The following is a 27,004-nucleotide window of genomic DNA, read 5'->3' as shown; positions in this document are numbered from 1 at the left end:
CTGATTGGTTGTCATGCACAGCTGATCCAGATTGCTATTGTCGGGGGTTTTGGTGTGGATGCGATCCAGTGCTCAGTGACAGTGAATCAGGAGAGAAGTATGGTGACAGTATGGTGACAGGCTGGGCTCACATTGTTTTGGAGAGTAAGGTGTACCTGGCGGTGACTCCTCCCAGTAATAAGATCTGGCAGGGCAGGTGGGGACACCACTCCCTCCTAGACGTGTACAGTCATTCCTCCACATCCAGCCTGGAAGTCATGAGATCTCCCGGCTCCCTCGCCCTGACCCTTCTGCTGGCCCTGGCAGGCTCAGGTAGGTCCATGTGGGTTCCATATTGCTGGTGGAGGGTGATCACAGGCAGAGAGGTAAGGGCTGTGCCTGGATGGGTCGGACACTCGCTGAGATCCAACGCTGCTTGTTTACAGCTTAGTAAATAACTGACAGGTTCCGACTCGTCCAGCTCTCCTATTACAAGTGCTGCACTCAGAGGCATTGTCCCAGTACTTCCCAGTGCTGAGGAATCCCATCACTGGAGAATGTGCCCCCCTGATCACTGGGGAGTGTGCCCACTGATCTCTGGAGAGTGTGCCCCCCTGATCACTGGGGAGTGTGCCCCCCTGATCTCTGGGGAGTGTGCCCCCCTGATCTCTGGAGAGTGTGCCCCCCTGATCACTGGGGAGTGTGCCCCCCTGATCTCTGGAGAGTGTGCCCCCCTGATCACTGGAGAGTGTGCCCCCCTGATCACTGGGGAGTGTGCCCCCCTGATCACTGGAGAGTGTGCCCCCCTGATCACTGGGGAGTGTGCCCCCCTGATCACTGGGGAGTGTGCCCCCCTGATCACTGGAGAGTGTGCCCCCCTGATCTCTGGAGAGTGTGCCCCCCTGATCACTGGAGAGTGTGCCCCCCTGATCACTGGAGAGTGTGCCCCCCTGATCTCTGGAGAGTGTGCCCCCCTGATCACTGGAGAGTGTGCCCCCCTGATCTCTGGGGAGTGTGCCCCCCTGATCTCTGGGGAGTGTGCCCCCCTGATCTCTGGGGAGTGTGCCCCCCTGATCTCTCACAGGTAACTGTCTGGGGGGTCAGAACTAGAAGGGTTAATCTGGGTTAATCCCATGACTCTGTCCTGGAGAAATGGATTGTGCAGAAGTCTGTCTGCAGCTCACTTTTCTTGTTTTCTCTGAGCTCTGACTTCTCACATTATATACATTTTACAAGCATTCTCTGCTAAGTGCTCTTGGACACAGGGGCCAAAAATCATACATTTTATAGACTCTTTTTTTATTGCTCTAAATGCAGCCCATTGCTTTCAATGGGCCTGTACACATGGCGGTAATAAAAAAAAAAAAAAAAAAAAAAAATCTGCGATACTGGTCAGTATTTTGCGCATGTAAATCACAACCCTTTAATTCTAGAGCTAGAGGAACCATTCTGGAATTTTTACGCTCGTATTTGTACGGAAGTTTCTGTGTTCGTTTTAAATAGGCGCACTGTACAGACCATACTCGCTCTTTTTAATGCAAACATTTCTTTTAGGAATGTCCAGCATTATTAGATCGGTACCGTGTGCAAGGGCCATAAAAGAAATGATTTAGGGGAAATTTGTAATTTTTTTTTAAACTGCTGTGTGTGTATGTATGTGTGTGTGTGTGTATATATATAATTTATTAGGGCTGTTACTGATTAAAATTTTTGTGTTCAATTAATCAATTTTTTTTTTTTTTTAATTGATTAATCGACTAATTTCTATTAATTATAACGCACATACAGATCCAACTACTTTCAGCTGATCTCCTTGCATTGCAACTCTGCATTAGTCAGTGGTAAATGTGGTATACACTATATACAATCACCCGACACTAGTTAGTTTCCACAATCCATGACTTAACTTCACAGTTCACACAAATACGTTTTAAATTCAAACTATAGCACTGACGTAAGTAATTTTTTTTCCCACAGTAGCGTGACAATCCCTCCACCTCCGGTCTAACTAATCGCTCTCACCTTATGGCATGGACCCCTGTGCAAACAGGTGGTAAAGCAAGCAGGTATCAAAAGGGTTAACACGGACCATAAACTTCTCTCACATCTCCTAAGGCCCCTTTCACACGATCGGACCGTTCAGGTCCGCCTGTCAGTTTTGACGGCGGACCTGAACGGGTGCTCCATGTTAGACTATGGAGCGACGGATGTCAGTAGAGACATGTCCACTGACATCCGACCCGGTCCGATCCCCAAAAAGCAGACTGATGGCCCTATGTTCAGATCCATCCCTGGCAGATCGGATCGGGTTAGATCCGATCCACCAGCGGCGCCTGACAAGCTCCTGCCCGCTCAGTGAGCAGAGAGGGACCTGTCATCCGCCGGCTCAGCGGAGATCAATGGGGAGATCTCCCGCTGAGCCGGTGGACCGAGGCGGACTCCGTGGAAGCGGACTCCGCCTCATGTGAATGAGGCCTTAGATCTCAGCAAGGACGCCAGGTCAGAAAGAAAAGATCTAAGTGCTCACTGCTTAAGTATAAGATTTAATTTTTGTGTTCAAACACAAACTACTCACATAGAGATGATAAAAACACAGCATGTGAAGCCGACAATCGTGTTAGTTCCGTAGGGCAGCAGCGGGTGACATCATGCATAGCTCCTCCCCCGTACGCGTTACGTTCAATCAGAACTTCGACATCACCGGACTCCTCCCCCCTTCCCCAAGTGCCTCCGTCTGCTAACGAAGGGAAGGGGGGAGGAGTCCGGTGACGTCGATGTCCGTGACGTCACCGGTTCTCTGACGGACCTCCCTGAAGACACGGAAGCCGGCGGAGAGGTGAGTACCGATCAAAAGAATTTTGATTGATCAAAAAAATTTATCGATTAATCGAGGAATTAATCTTTAATTATTTATATATATATAGCAGTTTGTCAGCTGCACATCCATGATGCGAATCTCCCGTTCCTCCACATCCCAAAGGTGCTCTATTGCAGTGCTTCTCAACCTCAGTCCTCAAGTACCCCCAACGGGCCAGGTTTTGGGAACTTCCCTTAGATAAAATAGCTGTTATCCATACTATGTCATTGATGATTTTGATTTAAAGCTGCTGTGCAAGGTAAAGGAAAACCTGAAAACATGGCCCATTGGGGGTACTTGAGGACTGAGGTTGAGTACCCCTGCTCTATTGGATGGAGATCTGGTGACTGTGGAGGCCATTGGAGTACAGTGAGCAAGAAACCAGTGGTGACATGATTGGAGCTTTGTGACATGGTGCATTATCCTTCTGGAAGTAGCCATCAGAAGATCGGTACATTGTAGTCATTAAGGGATGGACATGGTCAGCAACAATACTCTGGTAGGCCGTGGTGTTTAAACGTTGCTTAGTTGGTACTAAGGGGCCCAAAGTGTGCCAAGAAAATATACCCCACACCATTACACCACCAGCCTAAACCATTGATACAAGGATGGCTCCATGCTTTCATGTTTACGCCAATTTCTGACCCTCCATCTGAATGTTGCAGCTGAAATCAAGACTCATCAGACCAGGCACAGTTTTCCAATCTTCTATTGTCCAATTTTGGTAAGCCTGTGAGAATTGTAGCCTCAGTTTCCTGTTCTTAGCTGACGTGACGTGGCACCTGGTGTGGTCTTCTGCTGTAGCCCATCTGCTTCAAGGTTTGATGTGTTATGTGTTCAGAGATGGTATTCTGCACACCTTGGTTGTAACAAGTGGTTATTTCAGTTACTGTTGCTGTTACCTTTCTATCATCTCAAACCAGTCTGCCCATTCTCCTCTGACATCAGCAAGGCATTTTCTTCCACGCAACTGCCGCTCACTGTATATGTCCCCTTTAAACCATTATCTGTAAACCCTAGAGATGGTTGTGCGTGAAAATCCCAGTAGATCAGCAGTTTTTGAAATACTCAGACCAGCCCGTCTGGCACCAACAACCATGCCACGTTCAAAGTCACTTAAATCCTCTTTCTTCCCCATTATGATGCTCGGTTTGAATTTCAGCAAGTCGTCTTCACCACGTCCTAGATGCCTAAATGCATTGAGTTGCTGCCATGTGATTGGCTGATTAACAATTTGTGTTACCAAGCAATTGAACAGGCGTACCTAACAAAGTGGCCGGTGTGTGTGTGTGTGTGTATATATAGATATAGATATAGATAGAGAGATATAGATAGATCCAGCCAACAGCTGATTGGACCAGAGAATAGCACAGAGTGTAAGTTTGGATAGAGCTGAGGTTGAGCGGATGCCTAAGCTCATCTTGGTTAAACAGAAGGGTTGAGTTCAGGATCCTTCAGATCCTAGTCTGAACCATGAATGAACCCACCAAGAAGTTGTCACCTGTACCTGGCCAATCATCTGCAGCCTGGCGTATTCCCCACCCCGCAGAGACACATATACAAGAGGCTGTTCACTTTCTGCTGCCTCCGTTGCAGATAATTGGCCCAGCACAAGTGACAGCTTCATGACAGGCTCACTCACGTGGATTTCAGCTGGGATCCAACAACATCTGAGTCAGGTTGTATCAGTCAAAACAGCTTTACTACAATTAGTCATACACCGGCAGACTTTTGTTCGAAAACAGTTGTTTTTGAAACCTTACTTTGATTTTTCAGTGGTTAGTGTGATCAAATCAACAATCGTTTTTTCCACCGCAGTGACAAGCAAAATGGTAATCACAATCCCCTTTTTCCATTCCAAAATCAAATAAAATCGGCAACATTGTCATCCCCTGCTGTAGTAAATTGGATCATGCTCTACTGGGGTTTTTCACCTTCCTCTGGATCAACTGTGAGTGAAGGATTGTGTATATGGGATTGTATGATTTATTTTTTTTGGTTGAAGTGGATGGACTTGTGTCTTTTTTCAACCTGACTAACTATGTAGCTACTTTCTGTAGGCACTTACCAACAAACAGGGCACATAAGATATAGTTTTATGTTTCCTAAACTGTAATGAGTCTCCTGACTCCTCCAAACAGCCCCCTATTAGGTCATGTTCTGAATTTTGGCAGATATGTCCCAGAAGAGGAAAACATAATGTAGATCAAAAGCTTGGTGCTGCCCTGTACCCCTGCTGTTCTAGGCACTGATCCAGAGTACCATTATTGTGAATATAGCCATGTCCTTGAGTGTGTAGCTCTCCCAATCTATATATACACACATTGATCAGCCATAACTTTATGACTACAACCTAATATTGAGTAAGTCCCCCCTTTGCCACCAAAACAGCCCTGACCCATCAAGGCATGGATGCCACTAGACCCTGGAAGGTATGCTGTGTGGTATCTGGCACCAAGCCGTCAGTAGCAGAACCTTTAAGTCCTGAAAGTTGCATGGTGTGGCCTCAATAGATCGGAATTATTTTTCCAGCACATCCTACAGACTGCTTGATTGGATTGAGATGTGGAGAATTTAGAAGCCAAGTCAACACCTCAAACACATCGTTTTGTTCTTCAAACCATTCTTGAACCATTTCTGCAGTGTGGCGGGGCACATTATCTTGCTGAAAGACGCCATTGCCATTCGGGAATACCGTTTCCTTGAAAGAGTATACGCGGTCAGCAACAATGTTTAGGTTGGTGGTATGTGCCAAAGTAACATCCACATGAATGGCAGTACCCAAGGTTTCCCAGGAGAACATTGTCCAAAGCATCATACTGCCTCTGCCAGCTTGCCTTCTTCCCATGCTACATTCTGGTGCCATCTCTTCCCCAGGCGAGCAATGCATATTCACCTGGTCATCCACGTGATATAAAAAGAAACATCAATCATCAGACCAGGCCACCTTCTTCCATTGCTCCATGGTCCAGTTCTGATGCTCCCATGCCCATTGTCTTTTGGCTGCGGTCAGCATGGGCACCCTGACCAGTCTGCAGTTGCGCTACCCCAAACACAACAAACTGTGATGCCTATTTTCTATTTTTTCTGCTTTCAACATATCAACTTCAGGGACAACATGTTTACTTGCTCCCTAATATATCCCACCAACTTTCAGATGCCATTGTAATGAGATGATCCATGTTATTCACCTAACCTGTCAGTGGTCATGAAGTAATGGCTGACTGGTGTGCGTTTGTGTATATACACTATATTGCCAAAAGTATTGGGACACCTGCCTTTACATGCACATTAACTTTAATGGCATCCCAGTCTTAGTCTGTAGGGTTCAACATTGAGTTGGCCCACCCTTTGCAGCTATAACAGATTCAACTATTGTGGGAAGTCTGTCCACAAGGTTTAGGAGTGTGTTTATGGGAATGTTTGACCATTCTTCCAGAAGAGCATTTGTGAGGTCAGGCACCGATGTTGGATGAGAAGACTTGGCTCGCAGTCTCCACTCTAGTTTATCCCAAAGGTGTTCTATCGGGTTGGGGTCAGGACCAAACGCTCTCATCCATGTCTTTATGTACCTTCTTTATTTCTTGGTATTTTTGTATGTAAAGGCAGTTTGCAGGCAGGGGTTTGTGTTACCAGTCCTCTTCCCCTATGTTAGCAGTTTGAGACCCACTGACATCATCAGGTACAATGCAGATCCTATAGCTTTGCAGTTCTAAGTGAGGATGCCGAGGGACAGTCCACAAGCAGGAACGTAATGAACAAGAGGAGAGCGCCAATGCCGGGTGGGTCAGGTAGACAAAAAAGAAAAAAAGAATATTTAACCCTTGAAGTGCTGGGGCAGTTCCATTGCAATTAAGGATTTCTGTCTTTCCTGAATTTCAACTTTAACTGACCAACAGGGACCAAATTAGAGAAGTTCGCTGTTCGGATTCTCAGTAATGTTATCTATGAGGCTCTGTGTGGTGTCTTTTGACAAGAGAACTGATAATGCTTTATGAAAAAATACTGTTTTGAGTGAAAATAAAAAGCTTTCAGCGGTGAGCTGTTCGATCTTTTCACACCTATGTAGTATTTTTAGCATGTGAATTGAATGTTTTCATGGGAAAATGAGTGTGTTAAAAACAAAACTAATTCATGCATGTTGAGACTGATCAAATGTCGTAGCCTAGTGTTATATGATCTAACTGCAAAGTCTTGTGACTTTCAGAACATTCTCGATACTTCCTGACTCCCAATTCTGCTTCTGGATTTACCCAAATGTCTACAGAGGTGGCCCGAGCGAGGGAAAAATAGAATGTGAATGTTCCACCTGCGGCCTTGGCACAGAACATGAGTGCCAGATGGTGAACATGGCCTTGATATTGAAAGGTGCTTTTAGCTTGGATATAAAGAGAAGACTTTGTTTTAGGTTTGCAGTCTGGTTATCATGCATAAAGGGTTTTCATAAAGTGCATGATAAGATAAACCTGGAATAATAAACAATACAAGAATTTTAAATCTGACAATGAATATGAGATAAAAGCTGCCAAATGTTCCATTTTGCAGCAACGTTGGGTTGCAGTCTCATGTGTCTGGTAGGAAAGTGAGGGGTGCAGTTGGATTGTTTGAAAGCCTGATTTCCCCCCAGCACTGCACACTATTTTCTTATCTGCCTGTGCTGTAACTTCTCGCCATTAACAGCAAATGCTTTTACTGAATGGAGCATTTGTGTCTATAACAATGCTGCCTGTTGCAGGTGTTAGGTCCACCAGGCCGTTTGATGTGGCCCTTGCACCCAGGATTTTTTTTTCAGCTGAAGGTGGTGGAACTTAAGGTTCCACCACCTCCAGCTCTCGCCCTCCGCTCCCTGCTTACCACTGTTACTTGTAAACACAGAAACCTTTTGTATTTACATGGACAGGGTTCCTCTCAGTAGCAATCACAGATCCCTGCCTGCCCATCACTTACGGCAGGGACAGGGGAGATGCAGTGTGGGATGGGGCATCACGTGGTAAGCTGCACTGTGATCCTCATCTGTGCCTGGGTGCACAGATGCCAACCAATCTCCCTGCAAGTGAGAGAGAGCCGCCTACACTGCCGGGGGTTACTAGAGCAGGTGAGATATGAGAAACAAAATTAAACTTAGCGCATTTTTTGTTTAAAGAAAATTAAACTTAGGGCTGCTTCCATATCAAATACATGTACTAAATAAACATAAATAAAGTGCTTGTGCAAACTCTAGTCCATCATAGTGCAATAATAAGTGAAAAGTTCATCCATGCAAGCAAAGTGCCAAACATAGAAGATTGTTGCTTGTGAAGACTCAGGTGCCACTCTGTGCGCCCCTCCCGAGTCCCCACTCACCAGCAATATGATTCAAAACCGCATGATCTTTATCCTGCATCAGTGGATGAATCTACCTCCTTCCTTCTCCTCCATTTAAAAAGGTTCACATCATAGTGGTATAGGCATGCCAATGAAGAAAGAGATGTATATAGCGTAATACTGTTTTGGTTTATTGAAAATATTAAAAGCGGATGCGCTTGCAGCAATATAAAATGTTCAGGCATGTGTGTGTGTGTGTGTGTGTAATGTCCACCGTCATGGCGTCCGTTCCAGCTGTCAGATAAACTCTCTATTTCATCCCCGTTTGAGAGGGACGCGATAGACTGCAGGGATCCTCAAACTACGGCCCTCCAGCTGTTGCGGAACTACACATCCCATGAGGCAATGTAAAACTCTGACCTTCACAGACATGACTAGGCATGATGGGAATTGTAGTTCTTGAACAACTGGAGGGCCATAGTTTGAAGACCCTTGCATTAGAGAGTCTATCTGACGGCTGTAACGCACCATGCGGTTTTGAATCATATTGCTGGTGAGTGGGGACTCAGGAGGGGCGCACAGAGTGGCACCTGAATCTTCACAAGCAACAATCTTCTATGTTTGGCACTTTGCTTGCATGGATGAACTTTTCACTTATTATTGCACTATGATGGACTAGAGTTTGCACAAGCACTTTATTTATGTTCATTTAGTACATGTATTTGATATAGAAGCAGCGCTAAGTTTAAGTTTGTTTATTTTCTGTTAAGAGGTCTCTGACCTTACACGATAGCAGCAGCTTTAATTGATATTGTTACACATATTGCATTTTAAATGCACAATATTATTATTAGTTAGTGGGACACACAAAACCATAAACCATTACGTGTTATTCTCATTATTTTACTAGGTAATATACGAGGAAACTTTGGGGGTGGGGGGGATGAGGGAGGGTTTTGCAGTGGGTCAGAGGCGAGGAGGGGTGGATGTGAGATGTGGACAGCCTGTGAAAAGACCTGAATCCTGCACACTGCATAGCACACCCCTAAACCCTGCACACTGTATGTAGCGCACTACTCAATACTGCACTCCATACAAAGTGCATAGCTCCCAACTGTCCCTGATTTCGAGGGACTGTCCCGGATTTGGAACAGAGTCCCTCTTTTCTCCTCATTTGTCCCTCATTTTGGTGTCTGATATATATAGTTGTATATAAAATGCACTTTTTATCTTTCAGAAAGTGTTTCCAAGTTCTAAACCTTTCATTCAGTTTCTAAATTGCTGTATTTGTAAATTTCAAAAGCCAGTATAGAAGAATAGTAGTGGTAAAAAAAAAAAGCACGTGTGGGTTTAACTAATCATTTTTTCATATAATTCTCCTTTTTAAGGGGGCATGGCAGGGGGTGTGTCCTATGCCTACATACTTTTGCTAATAGGTGTCCCTTGTTCCCATCTAAAAAAGTTGGGAAGTATGAAAGTGCACCCCTGAACTTTGCACTCTGTAAGCAGCCACCCCTGGAAACTTCACTCTGTACATATCACACCCCTGACCTCTGCACCCAGTATGTAGCACACCCCTGATCTCTGCACTAAGTATGTAGCACACCCCTGATCTCTGCACTAAGTATGTAGCGCACCCTAGAACTCTGCACTCTACATAGCGCACCCCGGCCTTCTCCATCAGCTCATCCCCCACAGCTATTACCTTGTGTATAACTTGCCCCTCCCTATTAGATTGTAAGCTCAACAAGCAGGGCCCTCCTAATCCTTTTATTTTGCAACTGTTCTGTTTCCCTTTATTTTGTAAAGCACTGTGCAAACTGTTGGCATTATATAAACTCTGTATATTTAATATTATACTGAATTGTAGCCATCTTTCTATCCCCTAGTTTCATCAATGGAGGTGTATACTTCGAAGGAAGTCCAAGCAGTCAATGGAACAGATGTCCGCCTGAAATGTACATTTAGTTCCTCGACAACTCTAGGAGAAGATGTCACGGTGTCCTGGACATTCCGCCCTTTAGCAGGAGGCAGTGAAGAGTCTGTAAGTATCAGGACACTTTTACTTCAATAATGGTGAAGGCCAGAAGCCTTTGTTGATTGTTTGATGTATTAAACTCTAAACCGAATATGTAATATATTGCAGCTTTCCAATCATTGGATGTTGTGGCTCCGTGGCTGCATTTGTTTCTCTTTTTTTTTTTTGCCTTTTTTCCCCTTTGTTTTAATATGGTGATCTGGAAAATAACACACCCCCTGTTATAGATTGCCCCCCCACCTTGGATAAGGAAGCAAAAGATAGAGCTTTGGACAACAGTAGTTTAAGTCTGGGGAGGGGGGTGGGGCTTAGTGTTCGATGCACCAACAAATTTAGATATACTGTACTAAAATTGAAGCCAAACTCCAACACTTTTTAAGCAGTTAGTGCAACAGTTTTGTTCTATTTGGGATAAAGGTATTGCCTAAATAAATAAATAAAAGCTGTGTATTGTAAGCACCCCCTATCAGTGTTAAATGATTTGTCTCAACCTAACTGCTACACCTGCAGGACAGTATATTCTGTTGAAAAACAACAGACTTGCTTGCAAGATCACCAGGTGAAAATAAAAGAAAGCTTAAAAAAGAAAACGAATGCAGCCACCATTTATAAGATTTGGTAAGCTATAGTATAATGGTTTCTTTTGGATTTAATACCTCTTTAACTCTCATCCTTATAGTGACAGGGCCAGTAAAAAGAACGTGGGAATTTACAAAAACTGGAATGAACAGAATCTGGAGCAACTGTGCATGGCAGTCAAGGGGCTTCTATCTTCAATGATCATTAGAAGCTCATTTTCATGCACTGCGGCTCTAGATTCTGTTCGCTCCAGTTTTAGTAAATTCCCTTTTGATGTATAATAACTCATAGGAGCCAATCAGATGACAGAACAATTTAAATATGCATGGTTGCTATTTGCTACTATACTTTTGTATATTAATGTTTGCCTTATAAAATAAGTATGTTCGTTTTCAAATCAATTTTTTAAAGGGGTTGTAAAATCTCAATTTTTTTTTTTAATATAAAAATGACAAACATGGGGAAACTTGGGTGAGAAGGGGACAGGAAGAGGGGAGGAGGGGGAGGGGGAAGGAAAAACGAGAAGAGCTTTGTTTTGTTTGATTGTTTTCTCTTTGTTTCTGTTCTTACCCATCTATATTCTTCTCTTTGCGCTCTTTTTTTTTCTCTTTTTTTTTTTATATATATGACTATGACAATGTAATATGAAAACGCATTCTTAAGGTCATTGATATCCGGTAATACCCGATGATGTGTTGTTGAAGATGTATGTTCCATATTCCCATGATATTGTAGTACATCAACTGTCATATATTATGTAATGTGAAAGTCAAAAAAAATAAATTTTCTTTTCTGATTTAAAAAAAAAAAATGACAAACATGCCTATATTTACCCGCTCTGTGCAATCGTTTTGCACAGAGCAGCCCCAATCCTCTACTTCTGCGGTGACCCACTGGCGCTCCTGACTCCTCCTCTTCATCGGTGACCCCGCGGAAAGCCGCTTTTCCTGGGGGCACCTGTGCGGGCTCACTTTCGAGTCCCACTGCTGCGTCTATTGACACAGATAGCAGGACTCGGCCCTGTACCCCCTAAAACCTCCCCCCACTCCCGTGTCACTGAATTTGATCAACAGCAATGGAAGCTAATGGCTCCTGCTGCTATCAATCTGTCTAATGAGGAGAGAGATAGCGGCTGGATCTGCTGCCCTCGTGCACATCGCTGGATCAGATCGGGCTCAGGTAAGATAAAGGGGGGGGGGGGGGGGTTCGGAGGGAGCTGCAGCACAGAAGGTTTTTCACCTTACTGCATAGAATGCAGTAAGGTGAAAAACCGTGAGGCTTTACAACCACTTTAAGAAGGAAGGAAGGGATAAGCTTTGACAGGATCAGGAAGTGCAGAAACTTTTCCCATCACAATAGTTGGGCATTCAGCTGCAAAAGCAGAATTGGAGTCTTCTGCAGGTACAGTATGTGCAGGCAGCTCTAGGCGCTGAACGCTACACCTGCAACAGGTTTTTCTTTAATGAAAAAAATGATTTTAAAGAGCACTCTGTGCCTAATGATGACAGATATAAGGACACATTTAGGGACATTAAACCATAAGGATGATTTAATAATACATTTTGTTAGCTTCCTGTATTGTACAAGTGAGTACATGCCCCACTAGGCTCTGCTGCAACATGTTCTCACCAAGGAGGAGTCGCTATTGCAGAAAGTAACAACATATGTGATATTGTGTAACCTTTTCTACACTTTCCCAGGATGAATAGATTTGTGGTTATCTATCCATGGTAACTATGTAGAAAAGTTAAACTAACCCCACTTTAGAATCTAAATTTTGCTTATATTTTTTTTTCAATTCCTATATTCCGACACACTCATTGGTGGTCCTATTTTTAAATGTTCTATATTCTGATAAATATAACAAGCTTATTACTCACATTTTGTATAACTGTGAAATGTAGATCTAATAACCAAGCAAGGGTAGCTTGACAAAGTGTTTAACATTTGTTAAAGATAAGTAGTCTAATATTTATGCAATGTAGAATTATTTAGAACTAGAAATGCCACCTATGTAACAGCTCTAGCTCTTAAAATGTTCTCCCCTATCTTTCCTGATCCAAAAATATCTCCGACCATTTTCAAATCACTGTATTTGTAGACCTATAAGACAGAATATTCACCCCCTGCTTTGTCCTGATTTCCCTGATTTATTGCAGTAAAGCACATGATTTCCAGTGCGACTTTGGAGCTTGGCTTTGATGTGACTTTTGGTGCAATTTTTGATTCGACTTTACATTCTATGGATCAAAGTTGCATCAAAAGTCACACCAAAGTAGGGACTTTAAGTTGCAGTGATTTGAACGGATGCCATTGAAAAGAATGGTGTGTGATTTGTCATGCCTTATTGTCTTGTCTTCAACGAAATGCTAGATTGAAGGGCACCTTGTTAGTGCTTTTTCAATCTATGTCATTTATTAAATAAACAGACTCTCCAACGCCATACTGGCACAGTGTCTGAATGTAATTGCCCTCTAGTTGAGTCATTTAAAGGTCTAATTAGAGTTATCTAAACAAATCCAGGTTTGATTAAAGCCTGCCACACTCAATATTTACCTTACTGAACCTCGTTACCTTTGTAAAGTTGCCAGCGTGAACATCCAGCAATAAAAGGAAGTTCCTAAATTAATAAGAAAGTTGATTTCACCTGTCTGTAAATGGCTACAATGCAATTTTTAAGGCCATGTTCACAGGGGGCATCATATTAAAGCGTACATCTGTGGAAGGAGCTGTGTTTAACTGCATGGGGATGATCCCTATGCAGGCAATCCCTGTATGCAGAGGCTGCACCAACACAGATTCTGCTCTCAATCTGACATCTGTGCTGGTGCACAACCGCAAACATGTGCAGTTCGGAGAGGTGAACCCACACAGATGGCAGAATGGGAGCAGTGTCTGTGTCTGTGCAGCTGCTTTATCACAATTGACATTAATAGGACTGCAGGACTGCCTGCATGGGCATGCATGGAACACCTGTGCATCCCCATGCAGGTAAACATGGCCTTGCATGGGAGTATGCTTCAGTACACCTCCTGTGAACAAGGCCTTGGATTTTAGTGTTGAAAATATATATATTGACAATTTCACAGAACACAGTGAACAACATGTGAAATCACAATCCAAGTGTAGGGAGTCAGCCCAATGGCTATCGCCCACAGCTTGACTCCTGTTCTCTAGTAGTGTTGAGCTAGGGTGAAAGACCGTCCTCTGATACAAGGAATGATTCTGGCTAATAAGCCTTGATGTTCATAATAAAGATTTACATATGTAGGTTTTAGAGAGTAAAAAGAGAAAACCAGGTCGGAAAAAAGGAAAGAGAGAGAAAGAAGGAAGAGGGGAAGGGGAAAGGTGAATCGGAGAGGTACGGGAAGTAAGCAAGAGAAAGGGAGAGGTAGAGAGAGGGGGGAAAAGAGTAAAAGTCAGGGAAGAGCGAAAAAGCTGCTGAGGAGACATTCTCATGGAAAAGTAGATGTTAGAGTAGAGAGTGGCGGACTAATGGACTTGTGAGTCAGTGCACCTCAGGGATAGGATGCTTGTTAGGATAATCCCACCTTGTTCGACAGCATGTTCATGAGGGTGTCTGAGGTGGAGAAGTGGAGCCAGATAGACCACAGTATCTTGTACTTATCATATGTGTCATTATCAAGGGCCAACATCTACTCCATTCTCATGGTATCATTCATAATTGAGACCCAACGTGACAAGGGAGGAGTGGTGGTTGTCTTCCAATATGATGGAATGAGCTGTCTTGCTGAGGACATAAAAAAACATAGGAGGTTCCGTTTCTATGCCGTTATAGACCTGGGGAGTATGGAGAGGAGAGCGATCTTTGGGGAGGTCGGTAGTGTTTCATCATAAATGTTATTATAACATTCAAATACCTGAGTCCAGAAGGGGCGGATCCTCTCACATTCCTACCAGATGTGTAGGTAAGTCCCAGTAGAGGAGTTACATCGCCAACTGGAGGCTGGAGTAGATGGGAAAATTTTGTGCAAAGTGGAGGGGTCCCTGTACCACCTGGACAGAATCTTGTAGTTCTTTTCCTGAGAGTAGCAAGATATTGTTGATTTATGAGTAAAATGGAACAAGGTCTGCCAGACTGGTCTGGAGATGTCCTCACCCAAGTCCGCAGACCACATCCTGGTGTAAGATGGCAAGTGATCATGTGTTAGGGCCTGTAGTAGACCATAGAGGGATGAGAGAAGGTGTCTGGGTGTTTCAGAGAGGGAATATAGGTCCTCAAATTTAGAGTGGGGCGGTGTATTTGGCAGGAAGCGTGTAAGTGTTTGGTGAATGTGGATATGTGCAGTGTAGTGAGCCAGTCACAGGATTCTGCCAGCATAACCGGTGTCCCTTGGAGAGGATGTACAAACGCATGTGCTTGAGGCCAGTCAGGGTGTTTGAGAGACCACCAAGGTCGTCCCTCCAACGCCCTGAGGAAACGTTGGGTTATCAAACAGAAAGGTCAACGGGGATGGGTCAGAAGATAAAATGGCTCACAAACCCCTGTAGTTCCAAAGTTTAAGAGAGGCGAGCATCAGTGGTAAAGGAGAGGGTACAAGGCCTTGGATTTTAAGGCCTCATGCACACTGGATGTTTTTGGACGTTTTCACAGCTGTTTTTTTGGCTACAGATGTTTTTTCCTACAGTCAATAAACTCTCCAGCATGTTATCCTATGTGTCCATGCACATAGGCTGTTATCAACTGTTTTTGGCTGGGGCGTTTTTTGGCTGTAAAAAAAACCCAAGACTAGTAGGTTCTGAGAGGAGTTTTTCCAGTTGTAAAAACGCTCCCAAAGTCAAACGCCCAAAAACGCAGCTCACCATCGTTTTTTAACGTTTTTGATCCCATTGAAAAAAAAAAAAACGTTATTGCAAAACCGTTGAAAAACTCACTACAAAGCTACTGACGTTTTTTATAACGTTTTTAAAATGTCCTGTGTGCATTAAGCCTAAAGCTCAAGTTTATTTATTTTTACCCACTGCTGCAATTCGCATAGCTTACCTGTAATCATTTCACATGTCCTGCAGGCTGATTGTTCCTAAGGAATCTTCTCTTCAGTGATGCCCAGTCCTTTTCATGGCTCTCAAATTCTGTATCTCTCAGCGTTTATAGGTTCAGTCTTCAGGTCTTACATTGCATTTCAAAGCTCCCTATGGGGACCACCATCGGCACCTTCTTCAATGGTATGGTTAGACCAAAAGCTATAAACCCCCCACAGCTTTGGAAGTTCAGAGCCGTGTGGGGGACTGGGCATCGCCATACAGAAGATTTCTTCATCCCACAGGATGTGGGTCATACTGTTTTACATGTAAGATTTGTTACTGCAACAGTAGAAAGAACAATTAAGCAGACATCGGCTTTATTCTGGCCATACACTATACAGAAAATTGGCTGAAATTCTGTCATTTAGACAGTTTGTTCGTTTTTCAGCCAGTTAATGGGCACAAAATCGATTGGGATGTTTTTGAGCGGAAAAAACGAAGGACAAGTTTGGAAATTTTCTGCCGAACAAAAGATAAATTGAAAGGTTAATGTGTTTCCTGTCTGAATTGTTTGCACTAGGTATATGTAAAAGACTAACAAAAAATTGATTCATTTATGTCCACTGAAGGATTTATTGGCCATTACATGATGGCACAATCGTTTGCTCTCACGGCCAAATGTTCGTTTTTTAAATATGGGTGCGGCCGATTTTTTTTGTATAGTGTATGGCCAGCATTAGTCTAAGTTCACATTGTAGCGATTTGGCATGTGATTTGACATGTCAAATCGGAGGCAATTGCCGGCAATGGCACTGTCTGAATCGGTGCAGTGCTGCATTTGTCGCGCCACACCGATTCCCAAAAGTAGTTTCTGTACTACTTTTGGCGACTTCGGGGTGCGATTTCTATAGACATCTGTGCAGCAACCCACACAGATGTCTCTGAAATCTCCCCCGAAGTCGGGATTGACATGCGGGAATTAAATCGTTCAGTTTAGCTGAACTCGCACAATTTCATTCTCGCTGTCAGTGTCAGCCTGGGCTTAGCGCTCCTCCAAACCACAGTTTTGTAAAAAAATTGTAAAAGTAGTAATACTTTTAAAAAATAACCGCCTTTACAATTTTTTCTTTCCCAGGATGTGGGAAAAAACATCCATGAAGCCACAGATGAACTTACATTTTTGTATGAGCATGACTTTTACCGACACAACTCATTCTGTCCCTCTAGAGAATTTTCCAGAATTATTTTTTCTATTACCTTGCATCTCTAGGCAAGAAACTGCATTTATTGTGCGCTTTTGTGTCATCTCCTGGCTTGTAAAATTCTTGCAGGGGCAGCTGCTGCGAACTCAGCTCCTAACAACATAAGTGCTTCCCCCAGAACTGTATCTTACAAGATCCTTACATGTGGTATAGACCCTTTGAAGTCAAGGCAGTAGTCTTAGCTGGGAATCAATGTATGCATGCACAGAGAAGGGTGGGAGAGTTCTATAGTCCATTAGGTAGGGCTGACCATGCTACTTGGAATTTTTTCTCACTAAAGTTTATTAAAAGATATGCCTGTCAACATGGTACAGTTTATAGTACAATGTCATTACATTTTGAGTAGAAAGAATAAAAAACTCTCTAATGTTTGATGACCAATAAAACACAGAATGCCCCCTTCAATTCCTTCTCTACTTTCGGGAGATGCACACAATTAATCCTTTTACAAAGGGCCTACAGGACTCTCCAATAGATATTCAGTCGCAGGGAATCCCCATTATGCACATGATGTAATAGAAATGCGAACAAAATGCTGTATTTGCCATGATTAGTGGATGCAAACCAACCATGTTAGTCTCTTCTTTTTTTTTTTTTTTTCATGTCCCCCCCCCCATTCCCTTTATCTTTATCCTTTCCTTTATGAAAAAAAATATATATATTACTTCATAAAAATATTTTTTCCTTATTTTGCACAGATATACACTTTAACTGGTCACGCTGTCTTTTCTTTTCTTTGTATTAGGTGTTCTATTACCACAGGGAACCATTTCCACCAACTGAAGGACGTTTTCTAGGACGTGCAGTCTGGGATGGAAATACTAAGCGCAGTGATGGATCTATAATAATTAGGAATATCCAGCAATCCTATAATGGAACTTACCTCTGCCAAGTCAAGAACCCTCCGGATGTACATGGAGAAATGGGAGAAATTGTACTCAAAGTGGTTGACAAAGGCAAGTATGTAAATTTACTGTTTGCAGGCATCTAGAACTGTGTGTGATTCTTTATAACCTGTACTTGAAATAATTAAATTGTTCTTGTTGTCTTCACAGTGAAGTTTTCTGAAATCATGGTGCTGCTGTTGGTGATTGGGGTTGGCAGTATTGTGATTATCATTCTAGTTCTGGCCGTGGTCATGTTTCGACATTATCGCAAGCAGAAGACTCACAGCACAGCAATGTCAGTAATGGAATGGTGAGTGTCCACTTACTGAATGTTATGGGGGAATAAAGTATTGTAATTCATAGGCATGGATGGTATCTGCCAGGATAAATCATCAGCTGACAAGTATTCTGCATATAATTCTCTTTTTTTTATTAGTAGGGAAAAGTTAACTGAGAAGCCACTCAATCTGACAGAGGTCAATGCATGACTCCAAGAAGTTCCATCCAAGAGGTCAGTAAATGCTAATCAAAAAAATAAATTTTATAAAGTTTCAGATTTTTAAAATAGATGTAAGCGCTAACTTAAAATGGTTGAAAACGACCTTTTTGTGACTGAGTCACTTTAACATGTTACATTTTATTTTTCTGTTTCAATGAATTTTTTATTAATCACATCATATAAGACACAGTTACAATGGTTTTGCATCAATTCAGGTTACATATCAAAATGATCAAGATTGACCTTGTTTGATTTAACTATGCCCCGTTAGCTCAATCCACCATTAACACAATTTGGCCACACTTTGCTGCTGCATTACTACGCTCCTTGGGGCACCCAAAGATGTCCCAGGTCTTTTACATTCCAATATATAGTATTCCAATATACTACCGAAAAGAATTTGCTATGCACCGCTAAAGTGTTCGGGGTTGGATTGAGGACGAGGTATCACCCTAAATCCAAACTTCTATCAGAGCTGATCTTTGCAGCCATTGTGTTTTATCCGTATATATTGGATTGGGATATTGTAATGCTCTATGAAGTTGTTAAACGTATATGCTATCTATCTTTTTTTTTTTGCAGGTTTTTGTAGAAATCATTAAGTCTACCTCCAGTCCCGTGATTCTGTAGACGACATAACTTTTATCACTAGAAGACAAGCAGATGATCTCTTCACCGGTGGATAACAAAGGCACATTCTCATATCTCAGTGCCTGTTGGACTTGCTACAGTCTTGTTTTTACTGAATCGGATCTACTGTATGAATTTGTATGCTATTAAGAGTAGCATTGATGTGTCACTTGTATGTAATTAGAGTTGTGCCTGTCACAAACTTGGACAGTTCAAATTGAACATATGAAAAATCCATTAACAGAGCTTGGCCTCACATCCTCATGTGTATTGATCTTTGTGCGTGCCCACCATATTTATGGACCTGTAGGAAGGCTAGGGAAATGGGACCAAGCTCAACTTTTACAGGAAAAGTGGAAATTTGTATTTAACTTTAGCTGCCTATATTTGCTAGTATGTATCCTCTGCTTATGTATTTTTCCATCATACCTTTTAAAGTGAGCAGATTTGTTACAGACTTTTTTATTGAAAACCTGAGGTGCAAAATACTTACCTAACCAAGAACTGTCAGTCCATAGCTGGAATATCTGGGTGCCTGCAGGTCAGGTCCATTTTTAATTTAGGCACCCTTGGTGCTCTGATACACAGAAGTTTTGTAGTTCAATGTGTCAAATGCCTGACCCCATTCCTTTCCACTTCCTAGGCTTCACTATTTGCCAGGGAAGTTTTACATTGCAGCAGTCTGCCAAAAGTGAGGTTAAAGAGGCAGAAGTGTGGGGGGGTCCAGGTTCTTGCCCACTGACCTATGAGGTTTCAGCATTAGAGAGCACATAGGGTGCATTAGCTGATCAGAAATTCTAGTTCGGTGCATCCGGGGCTTGCTTTGTGTTGACTACTCTGCTCTGTATTGGTATTTTGCTTTTCAGGCATACTTTATAAAAGGATTTGCACATGTGTAAATAGAACTTTTTGGGTAGAAATGTGGAAGTTCCTACTGCTGACATGTTTTTGAAGGTGCAAGTTATGGGGCTGTCAAGCATTTTCCTTTCTTCACTGCTTAGTTGATCACTGACCTGAAATAAGCATTTGGATATCCAGTGTTGGTAACTGTCCTGAGACAATGATTCATTGAGTAATAAAAGTGTATATAAACCTTCAAATATTGTTAAATAATAGCTAACCTTTCCGTTCTTACAGACCCTATCTTGGTTTCTTCCATTTGGATTTTGCCTTCCTTTATTTTGACCTTGCAATGCTGCCAGTTTTAGTCTGCTTGGCCACTTTCTTTCCCAAGGTGACAATGCTCTTTGAGCAGCTCTGTAATCAGGCGTTATGTTGTCACCATAGGAATGAGCGTTTCTGCTCAGTACTAAAAGCTGACGTGTCGGGGAGTCACTATTTCTTCCTCCATTGTTAATTCTCAGTCATTCCTTACTGCATTGTCTATTCCCAGTGACATTGACACCCTCATAGGGTATATTTCTGTCATGTGCTGCAGCTTACAATCCCATGTCAAATGCCTTTGGCAGTTGGCCAGATTTAAAAGGCAGGCTTAGGTATACTTAAGGCATAGATGAGAATGACAGCCCTGGAGTTTGCACCTATTCTGTTTTTTTTAAAGGAAACTATAGTGATATTTGGTCAAATGAATTTTACTTTTTTATGAAAGTTCCTAAACTGATATAAAATATCATTTTTAATATTTGTATGAAATTCCAATTTACAAATAAACATTTATTGCTTTTTTATAGGCAGTACATACCGAGCTGTCGAATAAGAAATTCCCAGCACTAGATCTGCATTTACACTGATCACACTGCCTTAACTTTGTATTTTTGCACATTCAAAGATCTGTGGATTGTGTTGCCTTGATGGTATGATATATCCAGTAATAGTTTTCATCCAAAACTCTGTTAAGCCCTAACAAAACAATTTTTTGGGCTTTGGGTGGATGTTGGGGCAAAAGCAATGTAGGACGTACTGGTAGGAGACTTTCCCTGCTAGAGTTCCTAATTCTCTTTCCTTTTGAAACTATTACCTAGGAGTAGTAAGTCGCATTCAACGGAACTTGTTCTGTAATGTTGAAGGCATTTCATAGCTTATCTAAGCCATTTCTAATAAATATGAGGACCTCAGCACACCAGCATTTATAACTGCACAGGTAGTACAGGTTCCCTAATACAATCACCGTGGAATTTATTAAGGCAGATGTTCATTGTAGCTGTAGTGTTAGAAAAAGATCTTTTAAGCCCTTTATGATGGAGGGTTAAGTAAATCCTAATGTCTGAACACTGTTTTAAAACATTGACATGTGTTAGTAAAACTGTACATATCATTGCAACTACTTAGTGTATCCAGGTGAACCATACCTTGTTTTTTCAGAACAAATTGGTTATGGATATTTTCTGAATCTTTCTATTATCAAATCAAAAGTGACACAAAATAGTAGAAAAAAAAAAAGAAAATTCTTATTTATCTGTATATTCCTTGCTATTACCATAACCTGCCAGCAAAAGTTCCCAACGATCACAGCGCTACTACATATGTGTAAATTAATTGTTGTTTGTACCTGTAGTAGGGCACAGAAACCATACAGTGCATTTTGCTCTTTTTTTTTTCTACTTCAAACACACTGATATTAATTTTAAAAGAAAAACATTTTTTTAATCACTTCAATACCAGGCACTTTTCCCCCTTCCTGCCCAAGACAATTTTCAGCTTTCAGTGCTGTCGCTCTTTAAATGACAATTGCGCGGTCATGCAAAACTGTACCCAAACAACATTTTTATAATTTTGTTCCCACAAATAGAGCTTTATTTTGGTGGTATTTGATCACCTCTGGGGTTTTTATTTTTTGCTAAACAAATAAAAAAAGACCAAAAATTTTGAAACAAAAAAAGATTTTCTTTGTTTCTGTCATAAAATGTTGCAAATAACTACTTTCTTTTTCTCCTTCACTGATGAGGCTGCACTGATGGACATCACTGTAAAGGAGGCACTGGCAGGCATTACTGATGGGCCCTGATTGGCATCATTTTTGGGCACAGATTGGCATACCTGGTGGTCATCCCTGGTGGCATCCTCGGGGGGGGGGCTGCGCTGATAATCAATCAGCACAGACCCCCCCCCGTCAGGAGAGCAACCGTTCGGCTCTCCTCTACTCGCGTCTGTCAGACGTGAGTGAGGAAAAGCTGATACCTGACTCTTCCTGTTTACACCATGATCAGCTGTGATTGGATACAGCTGATTACATGGTAAAGAGTCTACATCAGAGACTCTTTACCAAGATCGGTGTTGCGGTGTGTCAGACTGACATGCCACACCACCGATTGCCGTGCTGCAAGCGCACACTAGCTGTTATCCTGAAAGACGTCATATGAGAAGTCTATTCAGGATAACGGAACCACCGTCCGGCCGTCATTTTGCTATAGGCCAGGCGGGAAGTGGTTAAATACCATCTAAAATACTCTGATGCTGACCTTTGACTCTGACCATGACCTTGACCCTGACCCTAACTGACATTGACTTAGATCAAACCCTGATCTAGATTTTTTTTTTTCTTTACACATACTTCTTTGTTTACAATTTTCTCCTGTAGCAAGGAGAAAAAATGCCGTGTATCTTTTTCTCCATTCAAGAGGAAAAAAAAACACTGGGTCAAGCTACACAGTGACTGATCACTGTGATGGCCAGTCAGAGGCTATTACAGTAATCGGAAATGGGGCCTCCTAGTTCACGATCATTGGTACAGGACATGGGTGAGAGCCTGGTTTCTGTGCTAGGAGCGCTTTCCCAGCACAAAGACAAGTACACATATCTGGATAGAGGACCCTACGGATAAAGGCAAACAAATAACCAAACTTAAGAGGACAGTTTTTACAGGTCACCGAGCAGTTTTCCTACACCTTAAGAAAAGGAAAAAAAAATTTTAAGGACAGTGAGTTGCACATTTTGAGAGCGCAGCTCTTTCGCATGAGTCCTGGAAGAAACTATCTACGTCAAATTGGAATAATCCCAAAACAGGGATGTGTGCCTTCAGCACATTTCACATTAAATCTTCATTCTGCCAGTTTGACAACAATTCATACGTCTAGCGCACATATGTGAATGGGAGGAATAACACCTATGTAGACTTCCTGTCACCAAATATGGAATACTGTAAGTAGAACAGGGTGGTTCCACACCTCCTATTTTGTCCTGCCTTGACACATTCCATGATTATTGGATTAAGGTGTCTGCTACCTGGTGGATATAAAAACGGGGAATTTTCATGGCACTCATCCAACTTAAAGAAGTGGCTTGGATAAGCTATAAGAGGTTTTTAGAATTATAGCAGTTCAGCTGAATGTAACGAACTAACACTTGTTATAGCATGACCTGGATAAATGAGAACCTTCACTGGAACTTTGAAACTAGTATTTTTTTCTTTGCCTCTGGCTTGTAAAGGTATTCTGTTCCGTATTTAATAATATTATGCCAAGGACCATATTTATAAAGCAACCAATGTGACTTTCACCAAACATTCACTGGTGGTGAATCCATCACTATAATTTAAAACACATGCACCTTGATGATTCATCTGCAGTGAATGTTTTAAATAGCTCAATGTTTTGTTATCACTACTTTTGCTTTGCATTAATAAAACTTGACCAAATGTGACCCCCCCCCCCCCTCACTCCAACTGGCTGAGTTCAGGTGTTTTGAAGTGTCTAGTGTGGAGGAACTCAAGTAGTCTGCACAGAGCCCTGGCTTTAGGGTAATTGAAGTTCTTTGGAAGAATTTAGAATGCTGATTGTGAGCCAAGTGTTGTTATTCAACATAAGTACCTGACCTCACAAATGTTCTTTTGGCTGCATCAGAACAAATTCCCACAGACGCACTACAAAATATTCCCACAAGAATGGAGATGTTACAGACACAAAGAGGTATATAGGTGTGATGGTCAAGTGTCTGCAAAGGTTGGCAATATAATGTATATTTAATTTCAACCAAATCCATCTTGTAGTATATTATTAACATGTAGCCTTATTTAAATATTTAATATTTAAATATTTCAATTTGCAACCAGCAATGATTTCCAACACTGCCAAAAATTAAAATGTTGCTTCCTAACAACCGTGGTGTTATACTTTTGGGTGGATTCAATAAACTCTATAGATTACCCCCCCCCCCCCCAAAAAAAAAAGTTGAATTTCCTTTTCTTATCTTGCCTCCTAGAGATCTGCACAAGGCTTGAGGTAACATTTCAAACTGCTGATCTCTCCTTCAGATTTACTACAGTAGACTTTTCATTTCCCTAATGAGGGGAAACAATGATTCTTTCTATGACACTGCAAAAAAAGTGTTTTATGCATGATATTTACCTGTAGCTTTGAGGCTGCTGTTGGGTGCCGCCATCTTGAATGTGATGTCATCAGCCCCAGCAGTGCCAGGACTGTCCTGTCACTCTGTAGTGTTCCCCTTCACTCCTCCTCCTACAGTTGCATAAAAAGTTATCTATGCACATGTTTTATGATGCATGTTAACGTGTTTATATATTTATTCTGTGTCGAGGAACCCACCTACTTTTCAATACAATGCTAAAATGTGAATGCACTGCTCTTTTTGTTCCGCTGTGTTGCCCAAAGATGGTGCAGGCACATTTTTGTTGTGCATTAAAGCAAACTTTTAACCCTTCACTAAAATTCACATCGGCGTGCGTCTCTGCAAGCTGATGTGGAATCATCTAACACTTTTTCCTTTTTTGTGACCACTTCGTGGTTTCCCTAAAGGCAGTGGTAATGTAGCCCAGGTGGCACAGAATGCCCCCTGGGAAGGTAATGTCACCAGTGCCATCTGAAAATTATGACTAAGCAAACCTTGATTGGTAAGACGGTTAATCTTGCTATGCCTGCATAGAGGTCTCATGATGTCTTATGATGTATCTTGATGGATTTTTATCTTCAATAAAGTAATGATTACTGCTTCAAACCTGGGAGTGCAGTCAACCTTTCTTGAACCATTGGTTCTTAGGGTCATAGTCAGACTTTTTCTTCCTCCAAACACGGCGAGTCGAGTTAATGCCAAAGAACTCAATTTTGGTCTCGCCTGTTCACAGCACTTTCTCCCAATCCTTCTGTGAATCATTTAGATGGTCATTGGCAAACTTCAAATGGGTCCTGTACATGTCCCTTCTTAAAGAGGGGGACCTCGTGCAGGCACTGCAGGATTTCAATCCATAACGGCGTATTGTATTACCAATGGTTTGTTTGGTGACTGTGCTCCCAACTACCTTGAGATCATTCACAAGCTCCTCCCGTAGTTCTGGGCTGATCCTTCACATTTCTCATAATCATCCTTAACCCATGAGATAAAATCTTGCATGGAGCTCCAGACAACTGTTGGAGCGATTATTCACAAATGCAAGAAATGATGGTTATTTTGTATTTCTTGCTGATGGTCTTGTAGCTCATTCCAGCCTTGCACAGGTCTACAATCTTATGCCTGACGTCCTTTGACAGCTCTTTGGTCTTGCCCATGATGGTGAGATTTGAATGGAAGAAAAAGATTCTGTGGATCGGTGTCTTTTATACACATAACAAGTTGTCGTTAGGAGCACCTTCTTAAATTGACAGGAATTATCTTTGTACCACATGAGCACATACTGTAGTCAATCTGTGCAGAAAATGAAAATCTGTGGGCACCAGAATTATTGTTGGTTGGTAGGGATCAAATACTTAATTTACTCACTGAACTGCAACTTTAATTTATAACATTTGTATCATGTGCTTTTTCTGGATTTTTGGTTGCTATTCTGTCTCTATCATTTAAAATCCACCTATGATAACAATTCTAGACCCTTAATTTCTTTGTAAGTGGGCAAACTTACAAAATCTGCATGGGGCAAATAATTATTTTCCCCACTGTAAGAGTACTTGTTTAGGTACTCTTTTTTACGTATTATTTTTTATAGAGGGAAAGGGTCCTCTTTAAGGCTCAGTGAGGACCTATTTAAAGTAAATGAGCAGCCTTAACTTGACACATGAATAAACCCATGTGTGGAAGCTGTATCTTTACAAGCCTTATTATTTTTATAATTTTACTTTTTATGCTCATTGAATAGTTTGAATACTGTGACTTTATTAAAAACATAATTTTTTTAGATGGGATGCTTTGCTTTGACGGTTTATTTTATACTACTTTATACAAAGCAGACATTTTGTATTTGTAGGATATATGTGCATTTAAGGAACACAACTTGTAAAATAGGCTTATTGTCTTGTGACTTTTTAAACTAGACTGTAGTCTGTCTGTGTCAATCTCTGTGCCATATTTTATGGGGGACACAGTTTAGGAGAGAGTGGAATGTTTTTTCTTCTCTCTACTAAGAAATATGATAGTAGGTGAAAAGGATTGTAATACTGTCTAAAGCTGGCCATATACTAGTATAATTATGTTTGAAAATTTTAATTTTACGAACATTCATTAAATTTTCGAATCCTTAGTGTGGTTAAATTGACATTCATTTTCGTCCATAGTGAAGAGGCAATTCAAAGGAACAGGATGTAAATGTTTTCTCAAACAAATGAATTTCTAACAGTGAATGCGTTTTTTGTTAAAAATCCATTCACTTCAAAAATCAAATGTTAAAAGCAAGTTTTTTTGGGTTTTTTTGTAAGTACTTTCTATCACCAGTTATCATGTTATTGAATGTACTGATGAGAATTTTCATATGAAAGCTTGTACGAATGTTTGTGTGGATGTTAGTTCAGAAATCAACTATGGAGTACATCACTGCAACAAATAGTAACCAATTGTATGTTCTTTTGCATTTTCAAACTAGGAGTATATTTATCCTATATGATGCTGTTTTCAATCTTCAGTGAGATAGAGCCACTGAATTTAGAGAAATAAACAAAGCCTTAAATTTGAAGAAAGTTCACACTTATTTTTCTAATATATACCGTTATCATATGTATCAAAGCCTACATATATTTGGGGTCAGGAAAACTAAATAAATATATTTGTAAATGAACTGAACAAAATAAAACTGCATTTTTTAAA

At 41.5% G+C, this 27,004-nt stretch overlaps 1 protein-coding gene across 1 annotated transcript; it reads left to right on the top strand.

Moving 5' to 3' along the window:
• MPZL2 (myelin protein zero like 2) lies at positions 1-27,004 on the top strand. The gene is made up of 6 exons (XM_073602463.1): positions 1-312; positions 10,030-10,184; positions 17,751-17,961; positions 18,061-18,202; positions 18,329-18,403; positions 18,974-27,004. The coding sequence occupies exons 1-5, from the start codon at positions 111-113 to the stop codon at positions 18,378-18,380; spliced, it is 762 nt and encodes a 253-aa protein (XP_073458564.1). The 5' UTR covers positions 1-110; the 3' UTR covers positions 18,381-18,403; positions 18,974-27,004.

Source organism: Aquarana catesbeiana, linkage group LG10 (genome assembly GCF_042186555.1).
Source record: "Aquarana catesbeiana isolate 2022-GZ linkage group LG10, ASM4218655v1, whole genome shotgun sequence".
Lineage (NCBI taxonomy): Eukaryota > Metazoa > Chordata > Amphibia > Anura > Ranidae > Aquarana > Aquarana catesbeiana.
Note: the sequence above shows the minus strand (reverse complement) of the source record. Positions and strands in the feature narration are given on the sequence as shown.

What these genes read in the sequence shown, in the direction of transcription:
- MPZL2 (XM_073602463.1), top strand. Translation starts at nt 111, where the DNA reads ATGGTGACAGGCTGGGCTCACATTGTTTTGGAGAGTAAGGTGTACCTG. An exon ending in CAGGAGGCAGTGAAGAGTCT is followed by an intron (nt 10,185 to 17,750) that starts GTAAGTATCAGG and finishes TCTTTGTATTAG; the next exon opens with GTGTTCTATTACCACAGGGA. An exon ending in GCAATGTCAGTAATGGAATG is followed by an intron (nt 18,203 to 18,328) that starts GTGAGTGTCCAC and finishes TTTTTTTATTAG; the next exon opens with TAGGGAAAAGTTAACTGAGA.